General features: G+C 40.7%; 2 protein-coding genes across 4 annotated transcripts in view; both read left to right on the top strand.

Annotated features, from left to right (window-relative positions):
* Positions 1-22140, top strand: part of COL24A1 (collagen type XXIV alpha 1 chain) — a 146343-nt gene extending 124203 nt beyond the window's left edge. For all 3 annotated transcript variants that reach the window (XM_052665912.1, XM_052665913.1, XM_052665911.1), the window contains 15 exons: positions 1436-1489; positions 3047-3154; positions 5516-5623; positions 6574-6681; positions 6767-6820; positions 7113-7175; positions 8254-8307; positions 10308-10343; positions 15763-15798; positions 15894-15920; positions 16852-16917; positions 18273-18441; positions 19125-19234; positions 20317-20532; positions 20722-22140. In XM_052665912.1, coding sequence (XP_052521872.1) covers positions 1436-1489; positions 3047-3154; positions 5516-5623; positions 6574-6681; positions 6767-6820; positions 7113-7175; positions 8254-8307; positions 10308-10343; positions 15763-15798; positions 15894-15920; positions 16852-16917; positions 18273-18441; positions 19125-19234; positions 20317-20532; positions 20722-20868 — 1356 coding nt within the window. In that variant the 3' untranslated portion in view covers positions 20869-22140. The remainder of the gene's footprint in view (positions 1-1435; positions 1490-3046; positions 3155-5515; positions 5624-6573; positions 6682-6766; positions 6821-7112; positions 7176-8253; positions 8308-10307; positions 10344-15762; positions 15799-15893; positions 15921-16851; positions 16918-18272; positions 18442-19124; positions 19235-20316; positions 20533-20721) is intronic.
* Positions 22141-22987: 847 nt separating this feature from the next.
* Positions 22988-27422, top strand: part of ZNHIT6 (zinc finger HIT-type containing 6) — a 36974-nt gene continuing 32539 nt past the window's right edge. Inside the window, exons 1-5 of the mRNA XM_052666341.1 lie at positions 22988-23101; positions 23921-23986; positions 24066-24172; positions 24273-24358; positions 24642-24745. Of these exons, the coding sequence (XP_052522301.1) occupies positions 23034-23101; positions 23921-23986; positions 24066-24172; positions 24273-24358; positions 24642-24745 (431 nt within the window). The 5' untranslated portion in view covers positions 22988-23033. The remainder of the gene's footprint in view (positions 23102-23920; positions 23987-24065; positions 24173-24272; positions 24359-24641; positions 24746-27422) is intronic.

Here is a 27422-nt window from a genome sequence, read left to right as displayed (position 1 = left end):
CTCGGAAATAAGGAATTTGCTGAAGAGTAGCAGAGGCAGAGCAAGTCCAGATAAAAATAAAACACAAAGTCTTTTTCCTTTAGAAATAATAGTTAACTGTGATGGTTCATTGAAAGTTGCCAAAAGTATTTTATGTATAATGCAATACAATTATAATACAAATTCATTTTGGAAATTAAATGAGATGTTTTGCCTGAAAAGTTTCATAGACAGTTTTTAATGTTTCAAAAAGTCCTAGGTGAATATCAGAATCTACACCAAGTGGGGAATGGGGAGCAATAAAAAGGAAGTGTGATGTAAAAGCACTATCAGCATGTGCCCTAACCATGTACCAGGATATATTGCCTTTAAGAAACTACACACATCACAGGATAAAATTGGTCACTCCTCTGCCTTTCCCTTAGGGAACATATTCTTTGTGTTGGAAATACCTTTCAAATTAAAACTGCCATTTACAAGTAGGCAACCTGGAGTAAACCAAAAGTCTAAAAAAGACAATCCCATACAATGCAATTCTGAATCATCTGGATTTACTTTATATGCATTCCACTATTTAAAACAATATAAGAATTTTTGAATATGAGTTCCTGTTCTGATTGGTGCATGTTATGTATGCCTTCATTAACTTACAGATGTTAAGGAATAGGACATAATTTTGCTGACTAAATCATATTTTTATTAATCATTTTAAAAATATATAATTATAATGTTATTTTTTTTCACTTTACTGCATGTTATGTAATATTGCAGCATAGTAACTTAATATAGCTTTTGCTTTAAGAGCACTGTTAAAAGTAATATCAAAAAAATCTTGGGAGCTCTTTTCTACTCAATTGATGTATTCTCATTTGTGTTGTCTGAGTGGTTATATCTTTGAGAGTTAGGATAAAATTCATGTATATGTTGTAATTAATGAGTACTTTCTAAATTTTGTGACAAGTTTTAGATATTTACATTCAATGAAGAATGTGATGTAAACAGAATTCTCAGATCCTTTTGACCCAATCTGAGCATTTCTGCATTGGTATTTGCCTGCTGGATCTCCTGTCAGTATCACTCAGTTGTCTCAAACTGAAGATTACTAGATCAAGCCAAAATAGAGTGATTTTATGTAGTTTTTGTCTTCTGTCTACATTTTAGATAGAAATAATGTTCCTATTTGTGATGCTACTCTTTTCTAGTACTCCTTTCCTTACTCAGTGCATTGCCAGTTTTTAATGATTTCCATTTTTGAAAGATATTGAAAGTACTTCAAGAGCATGTTTTTCTGTGCTGGTGTAGTTTTCTGGTGGGAAATGTGTGAAGTTATTGAAAAACTTTCTGCTACCTCCACCTCAAAGTGAGGCAATATGGACATTTGTACCAGCGAGGAAAATCAATTTTCAGATCTTCTTGGAGGACAGTGTTTTGTAACCCAAGTATCTGCAACTTTTAGGGGCCCACAGGGAAGAAAGGAGCAACGGGTCAGGCGGGCAAACCTGGCATTCCTGTAAGTAACACAGCTCTGGCCTTTTGATCTTCTGGTTAGAAATGAAGGACAGCAAAATTGACTCATGGCAGTGGTACTAGATAGCCTTCTGTTCTCATTTTCCAGGAAGTGTAAAGGAGCCCCTGTGAAAGTAAAAATAATTTTTGAGACTGTATTTAATCATATTAATTTACACTCAATTACTCAGCATGTGGCAGACAAGTGCAGCTACTATAGCAACAAGGTGCATCCCACTTGAACAGTTACTTAACTAGATGTTCGTGTGGCCCATAGCCCATGTGCAAGTTATCACATTACATTACGCAGAGCTGTACTACTGTGCACTCCTGGCTTCCATCAGCTCCTTCAACAGCTGTGGCCTACAGAAGGCTGTATCCATATGTCCATGATGGATCTCTGGAGGTTTTATTCTTTCACTTGTCCTGAGCTGAAATTTTTAATTCTCTTTCTTGAGTAACCATAAAGAAGCTAACTCGTATCCCTTTCTTCCCGAGGGAAAAGAAAGCAGGATGCAGTAGGTGTTCTGTAAACATAAATGAGAACAAAATGCATCAAGACTATTTTGGTCCCCTAATAAATAATACCACACAAGACTATTTTGTAAATATATTTTACTACCTCACATCAAAACATTGTCGGTAACCAGAGAAATGCAGCTGCTTCACAGAACTTCTACCTTCTGGGAAGAGTGGAAGAATAGCCCTTTGAAGGCAAGCAGACTGTGTGTCCTTTGTAAATACTTGGCTTTTCCCCCTGGAGGTCTGCAGAGAGCATCACTGCAGATGTCGGAGAAATGGGAAATGCAAGAAAAATGGAGATGCAAAGAGAAGACAGTAAAGCAGAAGTCTTGCACATTCCAAGTGTGAGGGTCCTCATCAGTTAGAAATGATATTAAGATGGAACACTTACATTCTTTAAGACAGCCAAACATACTTTTTATAATGAGCCGTGGCCTAGATAGCATGCTTTACGTTTCTGAGAAATATACTCATAGAGAGATGTTGTAGAACTCCAAGTTCCGTATGATCATATGTGTCAGTCTAAAAGGAAATGACTGTAAAGAGAAAATTTTTGTTCTTCTGGTGAATGTAATATGAGGTTTTTCAGTGCAAGTACAGTAAGTTAGCACAAACTTGTCCAATTAGAATTTTTTGTTTTTTTTTTAAGGTGTGCAGATTTGAGCAGCATAAATTTGCAAACACATGATATTAATTTTCTAGCAAAATAAAGAGGTGTGGTTAGTTTTATTTACAGAGATACCTAGGTGACTTTACCAGGTTTCTTTGCTTCGGCTTAAGAACCAACACACTCAGCGGTCTTCCAGGCTTGGCATGCAGAAGGGTCAACCCCAGGGTTTTGTCTGAATTTCCTCAGATCCCACAACCTAGCAAGCCTAAGGTTAAGCCAATAGCATTTTAAACCATACATGCAAACTCTCCATCTCTGTGAATATTCACATGCATCACTGTAGGATTTAGGAAATACTGTGACTGAAATCTGGCTTTTTTAAGGTGAGGAGTGCCAACTATGTTATATTTGGTTTGAATTTATTTCAAGGGAAAACTGGGACCAGTAGGGCAGAAAGGAGCAGTGGGCTACCCTGGTCCAGAGGGCATTCCTGGGAACCCTGGCAAGCCTGGACTGTCAGGAAAATCTGGCCCTAAGGTAAGTTGCTTTCCACATTGCCCCTCTTTTTGTCATTCTGCATTAAAGATTTTCAGAGATTACGGTGTTTAAACAGAAGGAATCAGTCTCAGTTCTGTTGACATTTTGGAAATCAGACCTTTTTTTTTTTTTTTTTTTTTTAAGCTTTTATTTTCTCTCAGAAGCAGACTAAGAGATGTTGGTCTCCCATCCCCTGAGCTGTGTTTTGCCTGGCGGTGGATTTTGCTAGCCTAACGGCACTGCTGTAGCCAACTCTTGTGGGGTGGGGGTGAATCTGGGGGGCTGCTGTGGGTCTTCCTCTTCAGGGGGTGCCAGAGCTCCCTGGTGAGCAGCCTCTGCCCTGGGTGGAGAGTCCCACTATCTCTGCCTGCTCCATCTCCTCCTGTGAGGGCACAGTGGCAATGGTGGGATACCTGTGATCCCCATGAAGATCACCAGGGAGCTCATCAGTGCTGGAGCCTGCAGGGCTGAAAGAGTGGCCTGGGCTAGAGGCAGGAGGATTCTGATGGCAGGCAGTGGGACTGAGGGTGGCTGTGAGGCTGTCCTATTGCCCTCCTGCAGCACAGGCATCCCGGCTTGTCCTGCTGCCAGTGGAGCTCTGGTAATTGACAGCAGTGATGAACCTCCTCACAAAGGGCACCATGTGGTCCTTGAGAAATGACCACAGCCTCTGTTCCATGCATGCAAAGGAAGTCTATGACAGTGCACTGTCCTTCAAACACCTTCTACCACCCATTGCCACAGATCTCTTCTTGGAAGCACTGGAGCAGGGGTTTGAGGTCTGCTGGATATTCTTCAAAACAGGCAGCCCAGCCCTCAGGTGGGAAGCTGTGCTCAGGATTCAGGAGTACGGGCTCTGCAGACTCCTGCTCACCTTGCAGGCTATAACCTGAGCAAGCTGTGAACTGCAGAACAGAATGCTAGAAGTAATCATCATCTGACTGCACTGAATATCGGATGGTCCTGATCTTGTGTCTGCATACAGCACATTTCGGCTTCTTCTTGGCCCACGAGAACCCACAGCTGTAGCAAAGTTGGTGGAGATAGTGGGTCACGTAGATGACATCATCCCAGTTTTGCCAACAGACAGGGCAGGTCTATTCTGATAGTATCGCCATGGCCCCACAGTGGGTGAGGGAGAGTAAGACTGGGAAGCTACTCTCCTCGCTGGCACTGCAGTGGATAGAAGGTGTCATAAACTGCAAAAGAAAGAGAAAAAGAGGCTGCAGTCACTCTTTGTCCCCAGGACAGGCAGCAGCAATGCTCTGGTCCCTCAGCAGCAAGACCTTCTGGCCCTTGCTCCACACTGGCTGCCCAAAGCTGTGTACCTACACCGCTCACCTCTGCTGCTGCTAGTGCACCCTGTGGGGCCCCAGCTGCCTGAGTCAGGCAGGGCAGGGTAAACATTGACAGTGTTTTGGGATAGGCATCAAGAACTGCCCTCAGCTCCACTGCACAACCCAAGGAAGTCCTCGTTCAGTGCTCCAAGTCTTGCAGCTGTACTCAACTAGAGTCCAAGCACAAGCCCACACTGACCTCTGCCAATACCCGAATTCATACATGAGGGTCAGTAAGGTCACAGTCATCTCTCACTGATATCACAGCCCTTTGGTAGATGACATCACATGCCCATGGCTGCATGTATTTGGGCATCAGCCTGAGCCTCCATCATTCAGTGATTTTCCTTTGTAGTGGTGATATATTTGGGAAAATAAAAATTGCCCATTTACTATCTCCACAATAATCCACCTTCTGTGAACTTCTTGCACTTTCTGAAACTTGGACAAATTTGCCTGTTCTAGTTAGGATGCAGTACAAATTGGTGGCAAACTCAGGATTGCTTTTCATACCACGTGCTCATATTACAGCAGGCTGTTTGCTCATGCCTTCCTGTTCAACCTACTCTACAAGACCTGCTTTAGAAGTGGACTGGACAAGGTGATTGTCAGAGATCCCTTCCAATCCCCATGATTCTGTGATATTCTGACTAGAAAGTAAAGTTAGCCCATTGCAATGGGCTAAGATGTGCTTGACATTTGTTTTGCTTAACAGTCAGTGACTTATCTTGCAATTACTTGACTTCTCAGAAACTTCTGTCTATACCACAGTGACAGTACATGAAGCTATGTTGCTAAGTATGACAGACTTTTTTTTTTTTTTTTTTTTTTTTTAAGAATTAATAGAAATCCAGATGATACTGCTGATCATTCTTTCTGTATGTTTTGGAGTACCATCAGTGTATCTATGTATACAGAAAGCTTTAAGTAGCTTTAGCTGATTGTATGTTCCATGCCTGTTTTAGCATATAGTGAAAACATGTTTGACTTTTCTGCTAATAATAATTATTTTCAATTTATTAAGGGTAATAAAGGAAGCCCAGGCTTAGCAGGTCTGGCAGGTTATCCTGGAGCTCGAGGTCCAAAGGGATTGCCAGGCATGCCCGGGCCCATGGGAGCACCCGGGCTAAAGGTATGCGCATCAGATCATGTTGTTTAAGTGCAGTACTACTAATACTGCTCAGCATGCAGTGAGTAGGGAAATACCATGCTGCTGTCAATCATACAAACAATTGATAGCAGGATTTATATGAAAGGTGTGAGTATAGATTGTGCTGGCCTCCTCTGCTTCTACTGATAATATTAATCAGACTCATTTTGATGGTTTAAAAGCGAAGAAAGGAAACATTGCAAATAATCTTCACCATTTAAAGATGAACTTTTCATTTAAAATGGTGATTTGCCACTTTCTGTGTGATTCCGACAGTAAGCACTTTTTAATGCTTTAATTGAAAACTGGGCAGGGAAATACTGTCTGTTATCCTTTCATAAAGATATTTTGTAAAAGCCGTGTTCACTGTTATTAGTGTCTACTGCTGATACTTCAGTCCAGTTTATACTGCTTGGTCTGGATGATTAACTGAAAAGAGCCAGTTCCTGCTCAGAAAACCTTGCAATCTGAAAAAGTGGAAATAAAGGGGAAAAGGGTTACCAGATTTTGCAAAGTATTAGGAGGAGACATACTGAGTCAGGCCAAAAGTCTTTGCTAGAGCTGAAAGGAATTACCAAAGAAAGAGCGTAAGCACAAAGAAATCTTGAAAGTGGTATGTTCCCAATCCAAATAATTTGCAGATTGGTGATCTCCTGAGCTAGACGTGATTTCTATGCATTTAATTGTCCTCAAAGAATTCCTCTAGCGTGAACTTGCCCGGTTTCTGTGTGAACTAATGTGAAATTTTAGTCTAACAACAAGGAGTTCCACAGCTATATTATGCCATGCTCAAGTGATTGTTTTTTAAAATTTACTCCTTTTCTTCCTGTTCTGTAATTCACTTTGTGCACTTGAGCACTTTCACAGGGAGGTACCATACTGGAAATAGCTTAAAGCATGTATATTAAGATGCATTTTCTTCCTACTCACAGGGTGCAGAAGGACTTCAGGGTCATCCAGGAAAACGGGGTAAAAGAGGCCATCCAGGATCACAAGGTGACCAGGGGCCAGTGGGAGAGGTTGGAGCCAAAGGACAAACTGTACGTAATCACAGCTCTTGAGGCAAAACAACTATTCCAAGAGTTACCAGCATGGAATAAGTGAGGATGCCTGCTTCTATTACAGGGAGAAGATGGAGATCAAGGTTTGATGGGGTTTCAAGGATTCCCAGGTCCAAAAGTATGTGTTTGTTCTTTTTTGTTAGATCTTATGCCATTTACAGAGTGAAAATACTAGGGAAGAACAGATTTAATCAGCTTTAACAATAATTTGTTCAGAGTGTGTCTGAACTTGTTGGAACACTGTAGTCAGAGCTGTGTACTTCATGTCCAAATATGAATGTTCTGGGTCAGCGAGCTTGGTATTTTCACTGTTACAGCTCTTAGAAATTATCTTCCACTGCTTACAAGAGTTTAAAACAAGCTGATAGCTGATGTTTATGTTTGACTAAACTTTTCCTTTGTATTTTCAGGGTCCTGCAGGAGATGTTGGCTTAGTTGGAATTCTGGGCCCGAAAGGCCCAACAGGGCAAATTGTAAGTGTTTCACTCCATAAAGGACATTGTCAGGAAGGCTTACAGGTTTCACACATTTCCAGCTGAAGGAATCCTCCTTTTTTGTATTAAAAGACCAGAACCCTCTACTCAAAACTTTCTCTCTCAGACTGTTTCTGCTAGAAGCCCTTTGCTTGGTCAGCCACAGTGGTGTGATTACAACGTGGGTGCAGGCACATAAGCAGAGCTGGGATCCCAGCTTTAAGGAAAAAAGCAGGTTCTGCTGATAATGACACTCTCCTTGTACAACTTTATCTACACAAGTTTCTTTATCACTGTCATTTATTTATTTCTCTTCTTACTGACCATAATGCTGATTGCATAACTGTCTAACGGGGAAGCAAAACAGAGTCAAACTTTGCCTACAGTGAAAGAGACCAGTACTTAGGCATTGAGAATTTCTAAGTAGTCTTTTTAAAATGTATTTCCTTTCTTTTTTTCATAAGGTTACTAGTCTGCATTAGTTCATTCTGCATGACACCTTCATGATATTGTACTTTCTTACAAAAAATGTGAAAGCATTGTATAATATCTGGGAACGTGCATCCATCTTACTGCATCAAATGGGGGAAGTTTGCAGCGCAAGAAGACTTACTGGAAAGTTCTCTCACTGCTACCACTGACAGTTTAGTTAACCAGATGCAGCGCAAAGACTTTAGTGACCTTGTTCTAATAGCTGTTGGTTTGTTGTTTCTTTTTTAAAACATTCCTATACAACATAAACACTGGAAATGAGCTGTTTCACTCTAAATGAAACAGAATAGTAAAATCACATTGTAGCAGTATTTGCCGGTAGTCTTACAAGAGTACTTGCAGTCGGTAACATGGCTCAAGATATTAGTGATTGTAGCTCAGTAAATAATTGGTCTTTGGTGGTCAGAATATTTAAGTTTCCACTTGTTGATTATATAGCAAAGAGCGTTCACTGTTCAGAGCAAGATCGTTGCCAAGATCTTTTGGATATTTACCAGTGCTGAGCAACTTGAAGCAGGGATGTGTCATGAGGATTTTCTCCATTTTGAAAGCTCACTCATCTAATTTTTTGTTTGTTTGTTTACAGGGATATATTGGGCCTGTTGGTCAAGAAGGCATTGCAGGCCCAACTGGCAGGCCTGTGAGTTTCCCTTTTCTTTTGCATACTCTCATTATTCCACTTACCTTCATTTCTAATAATCTGTTTTATGGCTGTTCACTATCTTATTTTGCCATCTGCAAAGAGTAACTAGCAGCACCATCTTTGTAGTGTTACTATGCTGGCAAGTTAAAGTATATGTAATAGAAGCATCCGATACAAACAAGATGATGAAAAAATCATTGTAGTGGTATTGTGCTGAAGCATAGCATACAGAGGACATGGCTACAGTGGCAGCGAGCAGATCAAGGTGTACAACAACACATAAACTGTCACCTGATTGTCCTTACTCAGTCTTAAGTCTGCAGGAGTTCTAGAAAAATCTTCCTCTTGGCCTTTCTGATGGCCCTCAGTGCTCTCTAGGTTCCCTAAAGCAGGGGAGTTCTGCCCCCATCCCTGTTTTTAATTCTGTCTCTCTCTCCCTGTGCGTGGGACAGAGCAGCATTCTACAAGACCACCTGCAGATCCACAGGTTCTGTCTACCATGTCCAAGACACCCATCCCATCCATGGAAGATACATAATGTTTTTTTTTATACCTCCAAATTCCTGATCCATAGAACTTGGAGGCAATTTCAGGAGAATGTCTAAAAGTTGAAATAGTAATCCTCAAAATAACAGGTATATATAATATTCCTATTGGAAAGGAGCTCTGCGGAGAAGGACTTGAGTGTCTTGGTGGAGAACGCGTTGGCCATGAACCAGCAGTGTGCCTTATGGCCAAGGAAGCCTCAGGTATCCTGGGGTGCATTAAGAAAGAGTGTGGCCAACAGTTTGAGAGAGGTGATCCTCCCCCTCTACTTTGCCCTGGTGAAGCTGCATCTGGAGGACTGTGTCAGTTTCTGGACTCCTCAGTTCAAGAAAGACAGGGAACTTTTGAAGTGTCCAGCAGAGGGCCACAAAGATGATGAGGAGTTTGGAGCATCTTCTTTACAGGGAAAGGCTGAGAGGGCTGGGGCTGTTCAACCCTGGACAAGAAGGGCTCTTATCAATGTTTAGAAGAATCTAAAGGTTGAGTGCCAAGTGGATGTGGCCAGGCTCTTTTCAGTGGTGCCCAATGGCAAAGCAAAGGGCAATGGGCACAAACTGGGACATAAGAAGTTCCATACATGAAGAAATGCTTCTTTATTTTGAGGGTGGTAGAGTGCTGGAACAGACTGCCTGGAGAGGTTTTGGAGCTTCCTTTTCTGGAAATATTCAAAACCAACCTGGATGCTTTCCTGTGCAACCTGCTGAAAGGATTCTGCTTTAGTTGGACTAGATGATCTCTTGAGGTCCCTTCCAACCATTACTATTCTGCAGTTCCACTATAAAATTAATATATATGACTACTTAAAAGTAAAAATAAAAGGAGAAGGAATAATTCCTCTGATAACTAGACTTCTCTTTCCACCTGTTGGGAAAAAGGCAACACTTTAAGTCTTCCTGTATTCATTTCACCGTCACATGGTAGAAAACAGTTCTATATAAATGTTCAAAGGTTTTAATAGACTTCATATTGAATGTAACACAGCATAAATGAAAAACTAGCTAAAAATGCCACAGAGACAGAAAACCAGTGTGTAATCTAGCTGTGAGAAAAGAGCTAACAAAAGTGGATGCGTAACCAATGGATTTCTTCGGTGGCAGAGGGGACCATGTTTGGCTCCCAGTTCATCAGATGGTGAAACACTTACCTCCCACTAAGATGGATCAGATTGGAGAGTACAGCCTCCCGAGAGGGAGAACACTGGCTGTTAAAATTACTGAGAAAAGAATGTGTCTGCAATCTGAAGAAAACAATCCGTTTTTCAAATATAGGAATTACAAGCTGTTTTCAAACAATTTATCCTTCTAGTAATGCAGAAAAATTAAAGCCCCAGAGCTGTAAATACTTCCACAGGTGGACTTTTCATGGGAGCTGTATGACTCTCTCTCACATTGATTTGCTGAAGTCCTAGAAGCTAAAAAGCATGCTGGCTTAACAACTTCTCTTTCTTACAGGGACCGAGAGGTGAGAAGGGCACAAGGGGTGAAATGGTAAGCTGAAACCACTTCTGTGCTTTCATTCACTTGGCTGTGTGAAAAGTATTCGTGTGTGATGCTGAGTGCTCTCCTGCCTGCTCTGCCAGCCGGAGGGCTCTGCTGTGCTGAGCAAAGCTCTGTCCTGAAGGCTGGGACCACAAGTCAAAAGCTCAACTTCTCCTTGTGCAGGCAGGCTCCTGTTTCAAACAATATGGCTCGCAGTCATATAGCAGGCACATACCCCACATCTGTTATGGTTCAGATCTAAAAGCAAAATCTTCTGTTTGTTGTCAGCACTCCAGTGCCTCACAGCAGGGTGTCATTCAGCACCGCATTTGTGCCTGCATGCTCTTGTCTGGAGAGGGAGAAGCCAGAAGCAGGAGGCTGGTGTCCATGTACTCCATGCCAGCTGTGGATACAGCAGGCAGAGCTGATAGCTAATCAAGCTGTGCTTTCATTCTTCAATAAGAAGAGTACATTTTTTTTTGTCCAATATTAAATGTTTGGTTTTATTTAAAAATTGTGTTAGAGGTAGTAAAGCATCCAGCTAATGATGGCTACCTGAAAAGCCAGTGTAAATTTATCTTATTTACAGCAAATGTGAATGCAGTTTCAGTTGATACATATGGCATTAGTTTGTAACAATCGCTTCCTGTTCCTGTAACTGCCAATGCAATATTTTTCCTTTCATCCCACCTCGCAAAGGTCATTTAGTTTCACATTTTAATGGATCTTGATTTTTATTATCCACCTACGTACGGTTCCAACCTAACTGCTTTATAAAGTTTTTGAAAAATAAATCATAAAAACTCAAATAATTAAGGTTTAGAATGAAGCTTTTCTGTATTTATCTCAAGAATCTTTCCTCACTGATCCTAATGTGACAATTCCTATCTCATAGTAAGAAGAAACTAGGCTCTCAATTCTTTCTATTAACCATCTTAAATGTTTCTCATCTTTTATTTAAAGAATGCCTGTAACAGCATAGAGCTAGAAATGTGGGCACACACATGCATGCAAACATACGCACAAAAAGCAGTGAAAAAATATCTTTTCTATTAGTGGTGCTGCTCCTTAAGAAATTATTACCTAAATTATGAATTCCTCTTTTAAGACTTTTTTTCTGAACAAGGATGCTTAATTTTGAACTACATAAAGTGCAGCAGTTTTCAGTGTAAGGGCAGATTTCCAACTGTTTTCATATGTGAAGGAGATAAAGTGATTTGCATCCAACTGCATGTTCTGAGCTTGCATTTATACCTTCAGAATTGATATTGGCATTCGTGCTAGAATCGTGGAAATTTCAACTTCTCTGTAGGATTTTAAATTTTAGTTAAAAATTTTTAGTCTGTCATGAATAGTGTTCAATACTAGAAGGAAATGTTCTCTCATCTTCTGAAAAACATGGAACATAAAACCATATCTCCCTGTTTAGTTAAAACTTCAGGTCCTGTAGGCTATTTCTGAGAAAATTTGGTAGTCAGAAACAGAGGGTTCTTGGAATAAAATGAAAAGTATTTTCCAATTCCAAATAATCATATTGCTGTCATTATAACATTGAGAAAGTCATGGAAAGCTTTATAGAATATTGTTTCAGAATTCTGACATTTCTTATTAACTTACCTAGTTTAAGATTACTGTTGGTTTTTGTTTTTGTTTTTAATTTCAGGGCATGTCATTAGTAATATAAAATAATAAAAAATTAGTAGATTATAATATAGAGTCATAGGATAATCCAGGTTGTTTGGACCATGAGATATTTCACGTCCAAAGCTTTGTTTAAAGAAGAATCAGCTTTGTGATCAGACTGCATCACTCAGACCTGTGTTCAGATGAGTCTTGATAACTTCCAGGAATGGAGATTGGATAATCTTTTGGGGCAAGTGTTCCAGCACTTGACTATCCTATGGTTAAAAGTAAAGTAAAATACGATAAAGCAGAGTCTGTAATTTTCTATTACAATCTTTCATCGTAGATTTACAGTCATTAACAACAGCTAATACGCTGTCTGGTATATCAGAGTACTATGTTTTTGTTATGATTTACCCATTCTGAGATGCAATGGAATAATACCAAAATAGCAAAAGTAGTCATGGAAAGGTTACCATTTTGGGATACCAGTTTTAATTTTTTAAATCATTTCAATTGATTTTAAATAAATATTTTACTTTGTTTCTTCAAAAGTTTCTGAAGGCATATAAAATATGGACATCCCTGGGGCTGGTCATGTTTTCAAAGTTAAACTTATCTATCAATGCATGTGAAATCAGAGTTAGAAGAAGGCTGGAGTTTTGCCCTTTGAACTTCTGTACTAGCATAGAGGGTGGTTAAAGAATTAAAGAGCACACTAAAACTAACAGCTCTGTTATCTGCTTTTGTTATCAACTGCAATTATACTCAGTACACTGGAATTATACTAGAATCTTCTCACTTAAATTCTATTATGATCAAAAGGTAAATGAAGTGGATTTGTAAAGGTAATCCCCTACATTCCAATGAAACATTCTGCAATTAGCTTAATCCATAAAAAGTGTAGTTCAATCTTACTCTGCTGCTATGTAACGGAAAGAAATAATATAACATCTTTACAGGATTGTCAACACACTCTATACAGTTTGGCTACATTCTAAAGACTTTTAAAAGTAATTGATATAGATCTTCTAAGTTTTAATATATTTGGGAAATGTAATATCCCCTCCAAAGATATTTACTGCAGTTGACAAATTGCATTCAATTTTTATCTTTTTTCCCAGATTGGTTTTGTTGGCAAGGTGACAGTGAATCAATACAAGCCCCATTCCTCTTTTGCAAGATCCCTAACAGGCATTGGAACAGTGCAGTTGGGGATTTTTAAATATTCAGTTCTGTATCAGAAGCACCACAATTTTCATCTGTCCTAATCCCAGAAGTTTAGAAGTTTTAAAATTGTGACATATGTCAAGAATATAGAATATTAACTGAAGTATTCGGTCATCTGGAAAATTTCCTGAAATTTGTAAATCTCAACACCCAGAGAACAAAGCCATCTATTCATCAGAGAGCAGTGGTTACTTAGGGATGAACTGTTGGAGACTTTGTGCCTTGCTTGACCTGGTGTTTGCATAATCCAGTCCTGAACCAAGATAAACAAGTACATCCTCACACCGTCAAATTTGTCTGTCCAAGGTTCTCTTTTGCACTTTCATTTCATACTAAAGATACTTCACCAAGCACAATCATAGAGACCAGCTGTGCATCCACATGCCACTGAATCCCACAGCAGTCCAACAGCACCTGAGCTGCTGATCTGATTGACTAAATGTGGAGGTCAGCTCTGTGATATTCCGTTCGTTTGTATCAGTCAAGGTCTACCACAAAATAGTGAAGTAGATATCACCTCTGCAAACTCCTCTCCCATCTGTTTTGTAATAAAAACAGAAATAAAAAATCTGTTTTGTAACAAAAATAATATGTCTCTTTCATAGTAATAGGATTTCAAAGGTAATTTCAAGCTGTGCAGTAATCAAAATCAGAGTAAAAAGGTGAGGTACTTGCCATAGGACCTGCAAGTGTTTTCTGTACTACTGCATATGCTAAAGTGACTCATCCTTTGAAATACATTTTCCAAAATTAATCATTAATGCCTTTATAAAATAACAGCAAACACTTACCTACAAAATGACTTAAGAGTCCCTTCTGTGGTTATAAGTGGATGAAACATAAATAGGATTGGGGTGCATCAGTTAAAAAAATGACTTTTAGTCATTAAATTATGCTATTAAGTTTGTCTTTCTTAAGTGTCGGAAGATCATGCCTCTAAATTCTCAGGAACAGCTTATTTCAGTTCTCATACAGAACATGCATAAAGCATAAGTTTCAGCCCCTGGCTGATATAGTTCTAGTGCTGGGAATGACATGACAGCAGCAGTGCAGCACCTGAACCCCTCTGGCATGAGAAAAGCAGGTGACGTGCAGGCACTCGTCACCTTGAGCAGCTGCAGAAGTCATCATAATCCCATCAGATACACTTCCAGGTGGCTGCTGTGTGCTCTATCTTATGAGCATGTGTAGAAATAGTAAGAAATGCAGCTTCTATTGTCTCAATAAAGATGAATTTGGAGCCTAAATAAACTACTGCTATTTGTTTTGAGGTCCTCTTTACTTAAATATGCATAAATCACAGAATTCTGTTATTCTGTAAAATCAGTGTAAGACTGAATTGATTATCTGAGCCTTTTCCAGCTGGACCAGCTGCAGCCCATGGTCAGCAGTTGTAGCTTGCAGTGACTCTCACACGGATCTTGTGAACTCTCACAGCAGGAATACTTCTTATTGCTATGTTAAGTGTTGATACCTCCTTGGCTAGACTGACCACACAATATTTACTGCATTACCATGTCAGATAAGATTATTTCTCTTTTGGCAGAAACAATTCTGGCACGACTATGGTGGCATATGAATGCTTTTGTTGGAACAGCTCATTGTGCTTGAATAATTGGTATACACAGCAGTAGCTAAGGAGCGCTTTGCTTAAATAAACTCAGATAGGTTTTATGATTTTATTCATGCATAATGCAGATCTGCTCTGTGCCTCTTATTTCTCTCTTTTGCTTGTGTTGTATCACTGTCACCTACTCTTTTCCTTGTCACTGTTCTTGGTATTATGTTACAGCAGCTCCTAGAGGCTCTCTGTATATAGGGAATGGAAAAGGGAATTTAACAGAGATACAGGTATCATTCTGTCTCAGTGTGAATAGAAAGGCTCATTCATATGAGGAAGACTGTGTTTGGGAGGGTATGTATACAACCCTAAGTCAAAACTGAAGCTCAGGAACTATGAGCTAGGGCCAGGCAGCTGTCCTCCTTTCCTGCCCACCATATTATCCTACATACTAAAATGATGGCCCTTAAGGTTGGGAGTATAGACATAATATCATTAATATAAAGGAAGCCTGCAATATTTCTGTTAAGCAATTAACCTAATGCATTCTACCTGAAAAGTATCACTGCTGGTAAAAGGAGCTGACAAACGCCCTGAAGATATTTGTGGAGACAAGAAAATCAGTCACTTCTTTTTGACAGCCTATAACATTTTCACAACACTTTTATGCTAATTTGTCCACTATAGCATTTGTATCATCAATATGCACATAATGCTGGCACGTTGTATGATATGTTATGTAGTCATACTTTGAGTAAGAATGACTTTTATAGCAAATACAGTCGGATAAACAAGTTTTGGTAACTAGCCAACCAGCAATACTCAAAAGAGTATTTCACATTCACAGAGTGTGGTACTTTAAGAATATGAACAATTACAGTTTTACTAAGGCCCATACCACAAACCTGTTGATGTCACTGTATGTATTGTGGCATTTGTGATTTAAAAAATACATAATTATAGGAGCAGAGATATTCAACTGTAACTGTTGCATTTTATCTCCATTTCTTCCAGGGACCCCAGGGACCTCAGGGCCAGACAGGGGCACCTGTAAGTGCATTGAAAAAAATGCCTGTGTTTTTGCATTGTGATTGCTTTCTATAAATGTGTGAAGAATCTAATACATAGTATCTCTTATTTTCTAGGGGTCACCTGGGCCACCAGGACCAAGAGTAAGTACAGTAAATAACATGACTCCAATCCAGTCCTGAGACTCAGTATTTGAAGCATCCTAAATCTGCGATGGTGTACATAATCTGAGAACAGGAGCCAACCACAAGGCACAGTTGTTTGCATGGCTTCCTTAATTTGTTAAAAATAAATAAACCTGGTGTCTGCTCTGCACATCTCACGAGGTGTAGAGAATGAAGATACCCAAGGGAATGACTTTCTGCTCTAAAGTCTGCATTTAGGTCAGACTAGGTATTTCATTTTTCTTTTATGCATCATGAAAACATCTTCAATTCTTAGCAGCACAGACCCTGCAGTTTCAGATCACCAGACATTTTCAGAGCTCAGTTATGCTCCAGTCAATCTTTTTCACCTCAGTTCTTTTCCTTCCTTGGCCAACAACCTGCAACTGTGGCAGTTCTGCAAGACAAAGTCTCCTCAGCAGGAGTGATGTTTTCAGTTGATAGAAGTCCTGCGATCTTTCCGCCACAAAAGTCGGAAGAGAGAATATGGCATGAACTGCACCTATTTAACTGGATCAAACATTCTTTATATGCTAATCTTGAAAGACGTAGTACCTTTTCATACTTGTGCAGATGGGTTTTCTCAACCGTACAAATTAAATGGCTTGGAGAGATTAAGTTGAGGCACTGATCTGTAACTATTCCAGCTTCCAGGAATTTGATCATTAAAATGGGGATGGGGATGTGAATAAATATCAAATAATGCTTTATCATGATGTAAGCTTGTTTTGTTTGGGGATGAAAGGGCAAATTTGGTTTGAAAAGTAAGCATTGTCTGCGATTTATTTTCTAAAATGGCAACATTATGATCAACTTTATGTTCCTACAACAATGCTCAGAATTTTTTCTCCTGCAATTTAGGATATTTCTGTTCACTTTTTATGTTCTAAAATATGTTTTCTGTTTTCAGAAACTTGTGGACATCAATGCTGCTGTTCAGGCTTTGATTGCATCAAATGCTGCATTGCAGATGGAGGTAATGTATTAAACTGTATTCACCTTGTCATACAGGATATGCAGTTATGCATAGGATGCTTGAAAAGTAATGCCTCCTATTCATTTCCTTGGAAATTCCAAACACATACAGAGAGCGTAGTGATTCTATTTGACAGACCAAATTCTCGGTTACTTAGTATTACTTTTTAACATCATCACAACCATTAGTTGATTTGCGTGGATGAGCTGATTTCACTCTTCATTTATGGTGTGACAGCTGTGTGTAACTGTCTGGAACATGGCTTGTCTTTCACATTGCTGTTACCATTTCTGAAAACACACCACTGCCTCATGGTGCTGACATTCATTGTTTGATCCCTTTAAATGTTCAGCAAGTGGTGATGAATGTCAGTGGGTGCCATCTTTTCCTGAGGGAGGAATTCAGTGACACCTCTTTTCTTTATCCGCACTTCCACATCAGAATCCAAGTTGTCAGACTGCCCCTTTGCTGCCATTTGTCACACAGCAACAACACGTAATGGGATATTGGTGGGAAGGTTCAACCTCTACTGCCATACCACCAACATCTGCCTCTGGTGTCATGGGCCAACATAATAAAATAGGAGGAATTACTTTTGGAGCAGCACTAGTACAAACAGTATTTGAGGACAGAACAGGGCTTCTCTGAAGGAACTTAAATTTAAAACAAATCACAGACTGCAAGTAATTACTGAAAAATACAGTTAAATAAGCAAAGATACGTAAGATACCATTTAAATGAAATTGAGGAAAACAGCAGCATTTCTACCTTTTAATCACAATTAACAGAGACTAAAATGTATCAGCTACCACAGATAGGGGACCATAATTGTTCAGCTACAGATAATAGTGACATTTTGCCTGAATCCAAAAAGTACTGACACACATACTTAACTGTATGCAGGAGTGTGGTCTCACTGATAGCAAGAAAACTCCTCACATGTGTGAAGTCAAAAGCATTTTCATGTATTCTCTAAATTAAGTCTAAGAATAGATTTCACTGTAAACACTACGTTTACTGTAAAAATGACTAACTTTTTTCCTTTTTTCTTTTTCTCCCATATCCAATATTTCTGTCAACATGTCATACTGATATATTTGCATGATCTTAAACTGTAACTGTACTTAACTGTTCTTAAACTGTTACTGTCTGTAACTTCACTGGCTCTGATAATTTCAATGAAATGCACTAATTTTCTTTATTGGGATGTGTTATTCCCAATCTGTTTCATATGGCTGATCGCATGTATTATAAATGTTTCTGTCTGGCTCTTCAATGGCCACTGGATATTTACTGCATGTACTGCTGTCGTCTTTCTTCTCCATGGTAACACATTTGCTAATGGCCCCTGGCAGAGATACCAGAATACTGAAGTAACTTTACTGGATCACAGTACAGAGATATACAAAACACTGCACTACCTTAGCAATTTACTGCACAGCATCAAGAACCCCCTTGGCACACGGGATAACCCAGCACGCATCTGCAGGGACTTGCTCAGCTGTGAGCGCAAAGTGTCCGACGGTGAGTGTCTGCTTTCCTCAGAGCTTCAACATGGCACAGCTCTGAGCTGGTTGCTTCCAAGTGACACTTCCTATGTCCTTATTCTAGTGTACAGATTTGTCTTTATTAGATTCTGTTGCAGTTTGTCACAGCTATCTTTTATTTTATCTTTTATGTATGATAAAATTTCTGGATTTTAACATATGTAGCTAGCTAGTATTAAAAAGATATCGGAGATGATATATAGAAGTAAAGATGTGGCCAGAAATTTTCAAACTGAATTCCATTTTGTGATAAAAAGTTTCCCAAATATTTATAGTCAGTTAGAAATGATATTTGTGTGGATCAGATTCTAGATTGCTAATAAGAAAATTGTGTACCACAGCCCACCACAACCAGATAAACTGGCAGCAGCTGATATTTTAGCAGGTGTCAAATTAATAGTTCAAACTAAAATAGTTATTTGAATGTGTAATGTCAATACCGTGACATGACTTTCTGAGCAGCTAATAGACTTGCTCAGCATCCATTGTTAATATAATTATGGAAGTGGAAAGACTTCCATGTTGCCTTTCATCCATTTCCCAGTGAAGCTGTGGTAATAACAAATTTAATACTTGCCAAGAATTGTGAATATTTTAGTAAACTGCTTAGTAATGATTATATTTTGATTTCATTTTCGCTCTGGGATTCTACACTAATAGGAAAGTACTGGATTGACCCCAACATTGGCTGTCCCTCTGATGCCATTGAAGTTTTCTGCAACTTCACAGCGGGTGGTCAGACATGTTTAACACCACCATCTGTGACAAAGGTATGCATGGTGTCCTGAGGGAGTCATTCTGCAGCAGAGCTTTGAACAAGTAGCTGCTTATTTACTGACCTCAAGAGAGTTGTGAGATTTCAGGGGAATAGGGGAGCGAGGGTGTTGTGTCAGCTTTGGGAAGGACACTTCATATGTTCTGATCAGGAAGTTACAGAACATCTAGAGACAGTATGTTACTGTGACTGTCACTTTCTCCATTTACTAATCTTCCACGCACACGACATCCTTTCATTTGGCTTTATACCTTTCTAAACAAGCCATAGAAATAAGCCTGAAATGCTGCTACGTTACTCATTAGTAACTCATCTCTGAGGGCAGCCAAGGGTGTATTTGTCACTACTTTTCAACACCTGGCTACTGCTGAATGCCTTGTTAGGTAGAGGTTGCTTTCTTTTATGTCATTAGTCTGTGCTCCTCAGTACACATAGTCATTAAACCACTGTGAGTAGTGAAGATGTCATATATATGGTGGTCTGCATATACAGTTTAGCCACCAAAGAACATCAGAAATAACTCACATATGCATTCCTGCATTAGTAAGGACCCTGAACATGGTCTACTCTTGGAGAAATTCTTGTTGAGTCACGAGCAGCTGAATTTTCTGTCTAAAATCAAATCATGCTTATGATTTTCAGTCTATTAATAGAAGGTAGATATTGACAGGCAGAATCTATGCTCTAAGACTAATTAGCAGAATGGTGCAACTGCAACTAAAACACTGCTGCTGCTGTTAGCTTTGTTTGAATCACAGGATCCTTTGCTTCACTTTCCTGATTTTAAAAATAATGTTTTCTGCCCAGCTATGTTCCAACAGCACTCGTGGGCATTAGTAAATGTTTCTTTTAAGCTTTGAAAATGACCTAGAAAGTTTCTGTTTGAAGTAATCACTATAATAGAACCGAATTGCTCTCCTAAAGAATACAAATCATGCTTTTCAGCACCGATCCCAATGCGTAAACATTCATGCATGCTCCCATGTATAAACAGTGCACCCACCTGTGCATGCCGTTTGGTGTTGCTGTGACCATTCAGTGTGTTAAGTATAACAGCAAATTTCTTTTGGAACTTAGCTGGAGTTTGGCATTGGAAAAGTGCAGATGAACTTTCTTCATTTACTGAGCTCAGAAGCAACACACAGTATCACAGTTCACTGTCTGAACACACCGATGTGGGGATTAAGTGAGGCAGGAGGCCAGAAGACATCTCTTAGCTTCAAAGGTTGGAATGGACAAGTGTTTAAAGCCAATTCACTACTTGAACCGAAGGTGCTTGTGGATGAATGCATGGTAAGTGCTTTTTAGCATTGTGATACTGCATGGAAGAAATGGCATTTGTTGAGTTACTCAGTTTCTTTACAAGCTGCTGGAAGAAGAAATGCTTACTTACACTTCTCTCACCCTTTAAGCACAGCCTCCATTTGGGTTTTGAATCTCATTTTTTATGTGAATTTAATATTCCACCTCTGTGTGTTGCAGATTCAGGATGGCAGCTGGCACAAGACACAGTTCTTTTTTCACACTCAGGACACCAATCAGCTTCCGGTTGTTCAAGTTCATACTCTTCCTCATCTCAAACCAGGACAGCAGCACTTCATAGAAAGTGGCTTGGTGTGCTTCCTTTGAGTTTTGTGTCCTGGTTCCTTTGCATCAGTGCAGGACTGCTGCGGAGTGAGTGTGAAAGTAATGAATGAGGCAAAATTGCTTTCAAACTGAAGAATCGCTTTAAACACTGCTGGTTAAAGAACCTCAGGAAGAAGGAGAAATGGCATTTAAAAACAAAGAAAAAAAAAAGAAAAGACTACAATTTTCCTAAAGTATTTAAATCTCTTTTTAATACTGGTTGGTGCTTTCTTGCATAATTTCCTGGAACTGAATATCTGAGCATGGAATTTTTCAGGACCTCTGGTGTTCTTGACAATCTGTATGACAGCACTGCAAAAGAACACTATGAGGAAAGCTGGAGACATACAATACCATGGAGCAATACTGGCTAATGCTCCTAAATGTGCAATAGCTATATCTGAAAAGTGAACTATGCCACAATACAATAAGTCGTCTTTTTCTCGGTTCTATAGCAGTCCTTTGTGGACACACACATCTTAACAGATGACACACTACCTCTTACATGTACCCTGTCTGTGTTGCCTTGGTGCTCTTTGTAACACAAGGTGCTGGTGGCCTTAACAGAGACTATGTGAGTCCATTTTTATCTTTCAGACTGTATGTGCCGGTTACATCAGGATCTGTCTCTGTTATCAAGGTACTTATTTTAAATCATTGGTCACATATTTTACTACAACTAAACCATTATTTATGTGGATTTCTTGTTTAAAATATTTTTGCGTACTGTTGTGGAAATGGCATATAAGACAGCACGTTGTATATAATGCATATAGTCAAAACAGTTAGCTTTACAGCCATTGAAGACAACAGCCCGTTGTAGAAGAGCTACCTACAGTAGTTTTCAGTTTTTTCAGTTAACTTTTTTTGAATGACAAAGGCATCTTAAGATGATATACTGTGTATATATTTGTAACTCATTAAATCTCCTACAGCATGTCTTTTGAAAGCGGGCTGTTAAGTTATAATCAGCATTTCATCCACTTAGTCGTCATTTTTTTGTAATATTATTAGATCATTTCAGTTTCCTTAAATTAAACCTAAAATGCTCAACCATCTTCTTTTGTTTAAAACACACAAAACAATTTTACTATTAAGAAAAACACTCTTTATAAAGATATCCCTCAACATATTACCAATCAAAAACCTGCTGAATAATTCATGAAGATGGTGCCAAACCACACTGGGGACTGAGAAGCATTCAAACAACTTGCTTAACTGACTTGACCCATAGGAAATCATACTGAAAATATAATAAAATAAGATTCCACCCTACCACTTTGTCTTTATTATTCTGTCTCATGCTGTGTAGTTCATTCTCAGCAATGAGGAAAGGTGGCCGTGCTTCATTTACCAAGGGCAGACAAGCAGTTGTTGTGCCATGGAGTATTGCAAGAGTGACAGTATTCAGTTCTACACAGAAAGGTAGATAGATGCCCTGTGTTTTCTGTTAGACCATCTGGTTTTTCCCCCATTGAAGAATCTGACCAAAGACAAATGAAGATCATAGAATGGTATAAGCTCAGAGAACGTTTCTTTCTCTGTTGTTTTTCACTTTCTCATGGTTGTTACTCTCTGATAGCACCACTGATGTTTGCTCTTAGTTTGGCTCTGGAGCTGACATTGTGATAAATGGGTTTATTGATTTATTTATTTCTAAGAATGTCATCTCTTAGAAAGTGCTCTGCTTCACGGGTGTTTTTCAGTCCCGTGGCCTTTCTTTTGGAAACCTTTCTTTTGGAAATTCTTTATAGCCCATGTTTATAGTTGTTTGTTAGACAGCTTTTAAGAGAAAAGAAAACAAAACAAAACAATTTTAAAAACAAGCAGCTTAAAGTATTATTGCAGTTATGATAAAAACGCAGACGCAGACAGCATGATTAGTTGGGGCTGGGACACACACAGGCAGCACTGTGCCTCGGCGCCAGAAGCAGCAGAACCCTTTCATCTCTTTCCTTCACGGTTGTTCTTTGTAGTTAAAAACCAGCAACCAAAGCAGGGGGAAGCGGGGCTGGAAGTAGGAAGGGGAAGGAGGTACGGCCCGGCTCCGCAGGGCGGGAGGGAGAGCGGTGTGCCGCCAGGGGGCGCCGCCGCCCAGGAAACGCCGCGGTCGGGCCCGCCCCGAGCCAGCAGCGTCGGGCGGCACGTGGGGGCGGTGCGGCGCAGCCATGGCGGGGCAGGGCGGCGGCGAGAGCTCGCTGTGCGCGGCTGGCGGGCGGAAGATGGCCCTGCAGAGGTGCGGGTGCGGGCGGGGTGTGGAAACGCGGCCCGCAGGGCGCTCCGCGGGTTGCGGCCCGGCTCGGGGGACGCCTCCGCCGGGATCTGGGAAAACGGGGCCGCCGAAGCGAGAGGCTGCGGCCCGCGCTTCTCGGCGTGGGTCGAGCGTGCCACGTGCGGCGGCTCGTTTCGTCTGTGTGCGGGATGGGTCTGGAAACGGGGGGTGGCGTGCGGGAGCGGCGTCGGCTTTCCTTGCGCGGCGCGGGTGTGTAGCAAAGGGGCGAACCCGTTTCTGGTTTGATTTCGCGGTGTACGGATAACCGTCTCGCGGCGCTCGGGCCGCGCGGTGCAGCGTTCCGCCCCGCCAGTAGGGGGCGCCGCCGCCGCCCAACACCGCCGGGCGGGGCGGAGAGCTGACGGCCGTCGGCTGTGCTTGGTGCCCGCGGGGTCCCGACCCGTGCGGTTCGTCGCTGGCCAAGCCCTCGCGTGGTACTTCTGACCCGAAGTGGGCATGGGATGCGGCGTTCAGGGGGCGGTGCAAATATCAGGTCTTGAGAGAAATAACGATGCACTGTATGAAAATACAGGTGCAGAGAAGTTCTGGTGAGCTGGCTGTGGAGCAGGCACGGACGCAGCCGTGCTGTGTGTCCAGCTCCACGCTGTGCATGCCGGCCGGGCTGCCACCAGCAGTGGGGCTTTCCCTCTGAGCTGCCACCAGCAGTGGGGCTTTCCCTCTGAGCTGCCACCAGCAGTGGGGCTTTCCCTCTGAAGGCCGCTGTCATGTGCAGCTGCTCCCCTGCCCGGCCCTGCTCCGAGAGCTGCTTTCTGCTTCTTTCAGATGTGAGACATGTGGCGAAGAGGAGGCCAAGTACCGGTGTCCGCGATGCATGAAGTATTCGTGCAGGTATCTGTTATGTGAATTGAGCTGATTTTGTCTGCTCTTCTGTTGAGTGTGACACTAACGTGTGTTTTTGTCGTTTCAGCCTGTTGTGCGTGAAGAAGCACAAGCTTGCCCTGAGCTGTAACGGAGTCAGGGACAAAACTGCATTTGTCTCCGTGACTGAATTTACTGACTTGAACCTTCTGAGCGGTAAGAACATTCCAGGTGCTTCTCAAAATCCATCATTTCTAATAGTTCAGCACTACATTATTTTTTTCTATTCTGTGTTGTGTTTTTTTTTCACCTCCAGATTATCGGTTCCTGGAAGACGTGGGAAGAGCGGCTGATGCTGCTGCTCGAGATCCGTCTGTGCATCGGCCAACAACAAACAAATTCGTAAGTTCCACGTGAGCAGTGTGACTGCTGGGCGTGGATTTGCTGCCCTAGAGTTCCTACTGAGGCACTGCCAGGCTGGGTTTCAGGACTGAGGTCTTCACTGTGTAGGTGTGAACAGCCCCAAGTTTTGGAGAAGTCTCAGGGCTTATTTAATACTAGTATTGATGGCATCTTGCATATTCTTAAAATATTCCATGCATAGCTGTTCTTTGTATAATTTTCTTATAATTCAAATAACATCATTCAGATTAAAAAATATATGGATCTTTTTTACTTTTGATAGATCAATTACTTGAGAAACAGAGCTCGGAGGCATAATATCAATCTGAAGACACTGCCCATTGGATTCACAAAAAGAAGAGAAAATTCAACTATCTTCAATAAGAAGTGAGTCTCCATTTGGCTACCAGGCAATGATATTTTGCTTTTACTGAACACATAATGATGTGAATGTAAATTCATACTGACATTCTCACTTTCAAAATGTATTAGATGCACAGCTTTTCTACAAAAACTGTTTAGATTTAGTATTTGCTACTGCAGTTATTGTCCTTTAGGCTGTTTGAGTTTAATAACTTATGCAGTTCATGCTTTATTTTGAAAGCTGCCAACATGAGGAGGAGGATGAATCAGTGCTGCTGCATATTTCATTTGTTAAATGACATTGTGAAGGTTTTTTGGGGCTTTGTTGTTAGAAGAGACCTTATATTTAAAGGTTTGTGACAGAGAAGTGATAGAAAATGATTGTGAAAGATTCCTGACCCTGAAGAAAGCTGCCTTGAAGTCAGAGATGAGTCATTCCTCATCCATTTACTTCCGTTGCAGCCTTTGTAGGCCTGGCATATGCTGGAGTTTGTGTAGGAGAAAAGCTAAGAAAAGGCTTTAGATATTCTTTCCTTTATCCACTCTTGTGGATTTTCTCTGATACTCAGACTTTTTACTGTGAAAATACTTCAAAATACAAGGAGGGGGAAAAAAAAAAAAAAAAAAAAACACCACCTTATTTGCTTTTTGTAGTAATCAAATGTACCAAATCCAGATTCTGTTGGTTTTTTTTTGCATTCTTAGTTTTGGTGGCAATTTCTGCTTTCCATAGGCATTTTTCCCTCTATTCTGTTACTTTAAAACAGTGACCTGTAGATTGGGGAGGTGCCCCAGTGGGGACCAGCCACCAGGTGTCCCTCTCGGACAGACAACAACCTGAGCTTCTTGGCACCCCCTGGTCATTTGCTCCTATCACCTATTCTGTTCTGAGACAGAGGAGCACTATATTGTCCTCTGCTCTTAATAGGGTAGGAAGGAAATGTCTGCAAATGCTATCCTGAGGTACAGGATATGCTCTGGGATTACTGCAAGGATGATGTTTTTTCTACTACTTCTGTTTTTCGTGTAGCAGTGGGCATGAATGGTTTGAATTCAGTGATGTAGGTTAAGAACTATTTTATTTTTTGTAGTAGGCATGTTGTGCCTAATCTGTATGTGGGGGACTGAGAAATCAAACCAAAGGTGTGATTGAAACAAGCATCCATCAGCCATTTAACACCTGTGCCATATGACTTCAAGATATGACTCATAACTTTGTTGAATACTACAGTCTAATGGGAAAAGCTGTGCTAATAGTTGCTCTCTGTGAGATTAGCATCTGGTGGTTGCCAGGGTCTGGTGTCTGTGTTCAGTAGATCTGAGCCCCCACTTATGCTTTGTGTCTGCCAGGATTTGGGGAAAGGTTGCTACATAGCATGGAGATTGGAGGCAGCTCCACATAGGTACGTGGGAGGCTGTGTGCCTGTTCAGATGTCTCCTACATATTCTCTACTTGAGCCAAGCTGCTCGGCTGTTTGAGGCAGGGAGGAGAGCCATCCAGAATGAGGAGGTGCAAGGTGTGTTCTGGTGTTATCCCTTGCCCCTGCCAGTTCTGCAGGGCAAGTCTGTGGTTGTTAAGATGTGTTAACCATTTCTCGTTTCCTAGCTTCCAGTAGTTGGTTTGCGAAATTCAGTGTTATGAAAGCATATGTGCCAGTGCTAGGTAACATGGGTTAGACTAACTTGTAATCTCAAACAATGCAGATAATAGAGGATCTTCAGCAAATGGAGTTTGAGTCCAGTTTGTGAAGTCTTATCTGGCTTGCAGATGGCTTAGGACATCTTACTAGTATGAGTACAGTGTAGTATGGGCCTTGAGATTAGCAGCAGTTAAGTGATCATCAGTGCTGTAAAAGCTACTCTGAGGTGCATGTGAAAAGCCTAAAATGTCAGTCTTTAGTCTTGAACTAGGTAAAGATAAATAGAATGAATTTTTTCAAGTTTTGCTGATGTTAAGAATTTACCAAGGAGTTATATGGGCTGGTTTGGGGGATCGTATTGCTCTGCTAGAGCTGTTAACCTTGAATTCAGCCGTCATTTAGTGCATAGTTCTGCTTGCTTTCCAAAGTGACCTCACAAGCAAAGAAATGCTGATCTGAAATGAGCAGAAAGCATGACCTTGGTACGTTTCAGTCTGTTGGTAGTTTTTCAGACCATCCCCATGTGTAAACAAGTAATTACTGAGTTCTGTAGCTGAGATTTTTATTAGTTGTTTTCTTTCCGTAGTGGATCTGATGGTCATTTTGTTTATTTATAGAAGTGGAGAGGACAGTGGTTTTATTTGTTAAAGATGATTAGAGTTTGGCTTCTTAGGAGTCTCCTGATTCACACCAGACTCTCGGCTCAAGTTGGTGTGGTGTTTGCCTGTTCCACACATGTGGTCAGTAACAACATCTCTTGCTGCTGGGAGGCCTTTGATAGAAGACCATGTGCTGCAGTGGAATTGTTCTTCATCTTCTTCATTGACTGTCTTGTTGTTTACCGTAACTAGGAAACACTTGAACTTTCAGTAGAAGTGTTGCAGTAGAAATATTTATTGTTTATACATCAAGTCCAGGAATTCATTTAACGAAGCTCCAACAAAATGGAGATGTCCCTTTTAGTGTGCTGTTGTCCAGAGTAGAGCAGACCTAATTTTGGCAAGGAATACGAAGTTGATGGGGGAAGAAGGAAACCGTCATGCTTCTGTGTGATATCTTCT

Source organism: Tympanuchus pallidicinctus, unplaced genomic scaffold, assembly GCF_026119805.1.
Source record: "Tympanuchus pallidicinctus isolate F22 unplaced genomic scaffold, pur_lepc_1.0 scaffold7, whole genome shotgun sequence".
NCBI classification, from domain to species: domain Eukaryota; kingdom Metazoa; phylum Chordata; class Aves; order Galliformes; family Phasianidae; genus Tympanuchus; species Tympanuchus pallidicinctus.
Note: the sequence above shows the minus strand (reverse complement) of the source record. Positions and strands in the feature narration are given on the sequence as shown.